Source organism: Silene latifolia, chromosome 3 (genome assembly GCF_048544455.1).
Source record: "Silene latifolia isolate original U9 population chromosome 3, ASM4854445v1, whole genome shotgun sequence".
In the NCBI taxonomy this organism is placed as follows: domain Eukaryota; kingdom Viridiplantae; phylum Streptophyta; class Magnoliopsida; order Caryophyllales; family Caryophyllaceae; genus Silene; species Silene latifolia.
The window spans coordinates 122,502,912-122,508,404 of record NC_133528.1 but is presented as its reverse complement, the minus strand read 5'-3'; the positions used below and the strand labels follow the sequence as shown (position 1 = coordinate 122,508,404).

Genomic DNA, 5,493 nt, shown 5'->3' with positions numbered 1-5,493 from the left:
TATAAAATTGGATATTATAAATATATCAAAGGTTTTTTTCCTTCTAATTTAATAAAAAGTGAACAAATACTAATGAATAATTTTTTAATATTAATAAATTGTAGATAATTAATTTATTTCCTGTTTCTAATAATAAAAATTGTAAAATAATTAATTAATTCTCATTTCTAATAGGAAAATTGTATTCCTATTTATAATAGAAAAAATTTAAATAATTATTATCTCCTAATTCTAATAGTATAATTAGGAAAAAAAAGCCTTAATAAATTGTTAATTTATTTCCTATTTCTAATAGGAAAATTGTAAAATAATTAATTAATTCTCATTTCTAATAGGAAAATTATATTTCTAATTATAATAGAAAATTATAAATAATTAATTATCTCCTAATTCTAATGCTAATAGTATAATTAGAAAAAAAACCCTCCTTTAGTATTTCTTATTTCTAATAGGAAAATTGTAAAATAAATTATATTTCTAATTATAATAGAAAATTAAAAATAATTAATTATCTCCCAATTTTAATGCTAATAGTATAATTAGAAAAAAAAAGCCTCCTTTAGTTATATACTAGAGTTAATGCCCGTGCGATGCACGGGCCACATGTAATATTCTGTCTTATTAGTCACAAAGAGTGTATGTTTCATTTATAACATACCACGTTAAGATTTAAAAAAATTGGTCTATTTTAGAGGTGATTATTAGCGAAGTTGCTCTAGACATGGGCGGGTATATACTTGAAAACATTGTCCGATAGACTTGAATTTATTACCCTTGTCCATAATACCGGGCTTGGTTTGGTTGTTCATACCAGCGGGCTGGTGGACTTAAAATTAAAACAATAAATAAACTCGGTTGCTAAACTAAATAAAATTACCTATTACCAAGAATAAAATAGGTTTATAAACTTTTTTTTCGAGCTCAATTTCATTTTGCTTAAATCACGTAACAAATAGTCGCTTAATGTTACGTACATTTCTGATAGAAGAGCACTTGTGAAGAGATCAAGGTGTTATTAAGAAGCGTAAAAATATAGGTCATATGTGTGTGTTTTACAAACACGAATTAGTATTTTATTGTTAATCTAACTAATTCATGTAAATGAGTTTGCTTTTATAGCAAAAATTGGTAATGCATAAATAAAATGGTGTAGTTATTGAGTTTGTTTTCACGAATGAATTTCGAACATAGGGATTAGTTTTTGTTTTCTTAATGAATTTGCTAAGTTATAAATTGATCTCTTATTCTGATTCTCATACAAACACCATCACTAAGATCATAATGGGGAGTTTCATCCTTATTTTATCAACAATGTTTTATATCAAACCATTCCACCGATTTTTACGTACATGTGACTATGTGAGTTAAGCTACATATAATTGGTAGGCAATATATGGGGTATATATAGAATTATGTTAGAGCGTTTGCCGTTTGGTTTGATTTTAACTTCTGAATTTTTGTCCAACTCAAACTCAATCTTTTTGTCACACTAAACCTCATTTTTTTTAATAATACCAATTACTTTTTCTTTAAAAGATTTTTTTTCTTTTATCTTTATTTTATTTAGTGTTTTAGAATAGTTGGAGACTCTCTCGTGCCTCGAAAAAAGCTTCCTTTAATAATATAGATAGATAGATATTGATGATTATGGCAAATCACTCCTTAAACTAAATGTAAGCCGGGTAAATATTATCCGATCATGATTTTATTACTCAAGACAGTTTAATTATGCACTTAGATCTCACAGCAAAAATGTTAATTATATCTAACCTTGTGCCCTTAAGCCACACATTAACAAACTAACTAGAGAAACGTTATGATATACGAAGTACTATACTATAGTATTCTTTAGAACCATTCTACAATTAGCTTCTTATCGTGTGTCCTTAGAACTTAAGGATACACATTAGAAAAACCGATTAAAATATTCGTGAAAGTGACAATTTGCCCCCTTAACTTTGTTCAATGGTGAAATGAGACCTCTTAACTTTCAATTGTAGCAATGAACCCCCTTAATTTTAACAAAAAGTGAAATTAAATTCTATTGTTTGATTGCTCATGAAATTCCACCCAAATTCATTTTATAATTTAATTAATAAATTACAAAATTTATCTTTGATAAGCTTACAACTTTTATAAAATATATAATTTTAATAGCGAATGTTTTTTTATATAATTTTACAATTGTTAGACAATTTATTATGAATGTAAAAATAATTCATAACTTTTCTCATATTTTTATTTTGTTTATTATAAATGAATGTAAAATTATTTTTTAGGTGGATGACTAATTTTATATAAATTAATAAAGTTAAAATTAGGCATTTTTATGTGATATTAGTTATATGATATAAATGTAAAATGATTTTTTGTTGATATTTAAATGAAAATTAAAAATTTGGTTTCAATTTCACTTTTTGTTAAATTTAAAGGGGTTATTTTCTACAATTAAAAGTTAAAAATCTGATTTCATCATTGAACAAAGTTAAGGAGGACAAATTGCCACTTTGACGTTAAAATATCATAATGACATGAGAATTTTATTGAATAGATCAAATTCCATAATTCAATTAAAAACCCTCATGGGTCCCCTCCTTCCCTTCAACTTTCTTTAATCTCATATTTTTAAAGGATATATGAACTGGCAGGACAAAGAATCCTCTGCTCCAACCTTCTATTCTCTTTCCTTTGATATTAAAATACAAATCCATCCATCACTTATTAATAACACAAACATGGAATCATAATAAATACATATATATGGGAGTTTGTCACAACATTTGGATCTCCTTCTTTTCCTGCAATTTCTAGTATAACACCCTTTTGCAATTTCTTCAAATTTCTTTCATTTTCATGCAATTTATAGTGATATTTCTTAAATCGTATTGAATTTTGTAACGGCCACATTAATAGTGGGTGTTACTGTTATAATTCGGCATAAAGGTAAGTCCTTATATTCCTACAATTCTCTTCTCCTAGAATTAAAAATGAGGGACATGGTAACATGTTTCAGTGAGCATGCTGTAAAAGTATCAGAAACAACTTGTTCAAGTTACATTCCTGCTGCAACAAACCATAGCATCAGTCCTGCTATACAAAACGCTGTCGTTTACCTCTACAAAACAACCCTGATCCTGACCCAAAAACAGTTTTTAATTACAGTCACTTGGTGCAGGAATCAGTTAGGTCAAGGGGGTCTCAGTATGAATTTCGGAAACACTGACGACCCCTCGAATTCATTTAGATTGAATACATTTTCCCGCCTTTTTCGAAAGAAAAAAGGTCAGAAATCATTCCAAACCTCTGATTTATCCAAAATCGACTTGTTTTGGGACCTGTCATCAGCTACATACCATACAGGTCCTGAACCTGTAGATGGGTACTACATTTTAGTAAATGTAGACAGTCAATTGGCCTTAACTCTTGGTGACCTGGCACACGAAGCCGCCACCAAGAGACTAAAGGGTCCAACACCATGGCCAAAAACTTCCGTTGTTTCGAGACGAGAGCATTACTCAGGAAATACACTGTACTGTACTAAAGTACAGTTCTGTGAGTTTGGGATACAACATGATATTGTGATCAGGTGCAGTGAAGACCAAGATAAGATTAAACAGCCTGTTTTATATGTGAGTATTGATAAGAGGAATGTTATGAAAGTAAGGAAATTGCAGTGGAATTTTAGGGGAAATCAAACAGTTTTTATTGATGGATTGTTGATTGATTTGATGTGGGATGTTCATGATTGGTTCTTTAACAGTGTTTCTGGGTTTGGAGTGTTTATGTTTAAGGTAAGAAGTGGTGGTGAAAGTAGGCTTTGGTTGGAAGAAAAATTGGCTCAAAAAGATCAAGATTCTGTTGATTTCTCATTGCTATTATATGCTAGTAAGAACACTTAGAACATTAATTTAATTTAATGCTTATCATTTTAGTTTGTTTTTTTTTTAATTGAGATTTTTGAGTTTTTGATCCAAGAATTCAACCCTTTTTTAGTTGAATATTTTAGATATTATTAATGTGTTGCTTTATTGATTTTACAAGTAAATACATAATGATTCTTTCAATTACGATAACGTGAAGCAATGTAGATTGACTTCTAAGTGTTACTTCCTCGGTCCTTTTATTTATTGAGATCAAACTAGGCACTTTTTATATATTTGTAGTTGAGTTTTTAATCCAGAATTTAACCCCTTTTTAGTTGAATATTTTAGATAATTATTAATGTGTTGTTTTGTTGATTTTACAAGTAAATACATAATAATTCTTTCAATTATTATAATGTGAAACAACTTAGATTGACTTTTAAGTGTTACTCCCTCGGTCCCTTCTATTGAGATCAAACTACCCACTTTTTACATATTTGTGGGTCTCGGGTAGTTTGGTCGATAGATGTGTTGGAGTAAAGTATACATGAAATGAAAGATCATATAGTTGTGACAACATTTATTTGGACGGAATTGTGTGTTGTGTTTTATTTAACAATGATACTCCGTAATTTTATTCTTGATCTTGGAATTATCATTGTGATCACTATAACTCTATAAGTCATACAGTTCATACTATTTGAAATGTTGTTATGGTATTCTTTAAAAATCTTTGTGGTGTGATGCGTTATCGAACAACATCAACAATATTACCACCGTGTTTCAATGACTCCCAAATAATCTGTGGGATAAGGAGGGGTCCAATATATACAAGCCTTGTTCGTGTGTTAGCAATACAAAGAGATTGCTTCCAAATAACCCTAGATGAAAATTTTGAGTCGAAAACTACATCAAATAACTTCACTGAACCATTTTGTTTTATTTCTTCATAATCTTAAACCAACAAGTAATGTGTCTTTAGCTGCATAGAACAATGAAAACATAACTTATGGTGACCTACATTTAAAATGAGCTAGTTCCATTGGTGTTCCTTTCTACTGGTTTTAGAGATAAAATAGCAACAGGTGAGAAAAGCACAAGCTGTAGAAAGGTGAAAGTTAGTGGGAATTAGATGCTAAAAGGGAGTACATGGAAGAACTAAAAAAGATCTTGTACAGAAGAGCATCAATTAAAGGCACTTTTGCAGAAGTTATCAGTTGAACACTAAACAGTATTGCTCAAGTTTTTCAACTGCTTTCTCATCTTTGTTGATTGTCTTCCTCAACCTACCAAAACATGTAGCAACAGGGCTGGATCCATATGGCCGCAAAATTGAGATTCTCTATTTTCTTCCTCTTTGTCTTCAATTCTATATTCATATCGTCAATGAGGCAAGACAGTTCAAGAGTAACTTGAGATCGGCTTGGTCAAAGTTTGGCTAGTGTGAGTTTCACTCGAGCTTGGGTCGATGGCAAGTCACGCTGAGCTCGGCCCGAAAAGCCTGTCAGCAGCTCGATATTTTTTTTAACACTATAATTTAGTTTTGTACAATCAAAGTAGCTGTACAAGTTGCTTTTAGTTAGACCATGCCCAAGCGAGGTCACCAACAGGGTCGTGACCTTGTTAGGTC

General features: G+C 30.2%; 1 protein-coding gene across 1 annotated transcript; it reads left to right on the top strand.

Moving 5' to 3' along the window:
- Positions 1-2,607: 2,607 nt before the first annotated feature.
- LOC141647948 (uncharacterized) lies at positions 2,608-4,068 on the top strand. Its single transcript, XM_074456328.1, has one exon. It carries the CDS (start codon positions 2,988-2,990, stop codon positions 3,897-3,899), a length of 912 nt encoding a protein of 303 aa, XP_074312429.1. The 5' UTR covers positions 2,608-2,987; the 3' UTR covers positions 3,900-4,068.
- The last annotated feature ends 1,425 nt before the right edge of the window (positions 4,069-5,493 follow it).

Bases quoted from the DNA above. Each gene is read 5' to 3' on its own strand.
- LOC141647948 (XM_074456328.1), top strand. From the start codon at position 2,988: ATGAGGGACATGGTAACATGTTTCAGTGAGCATGCTGTAAAAGTATCA.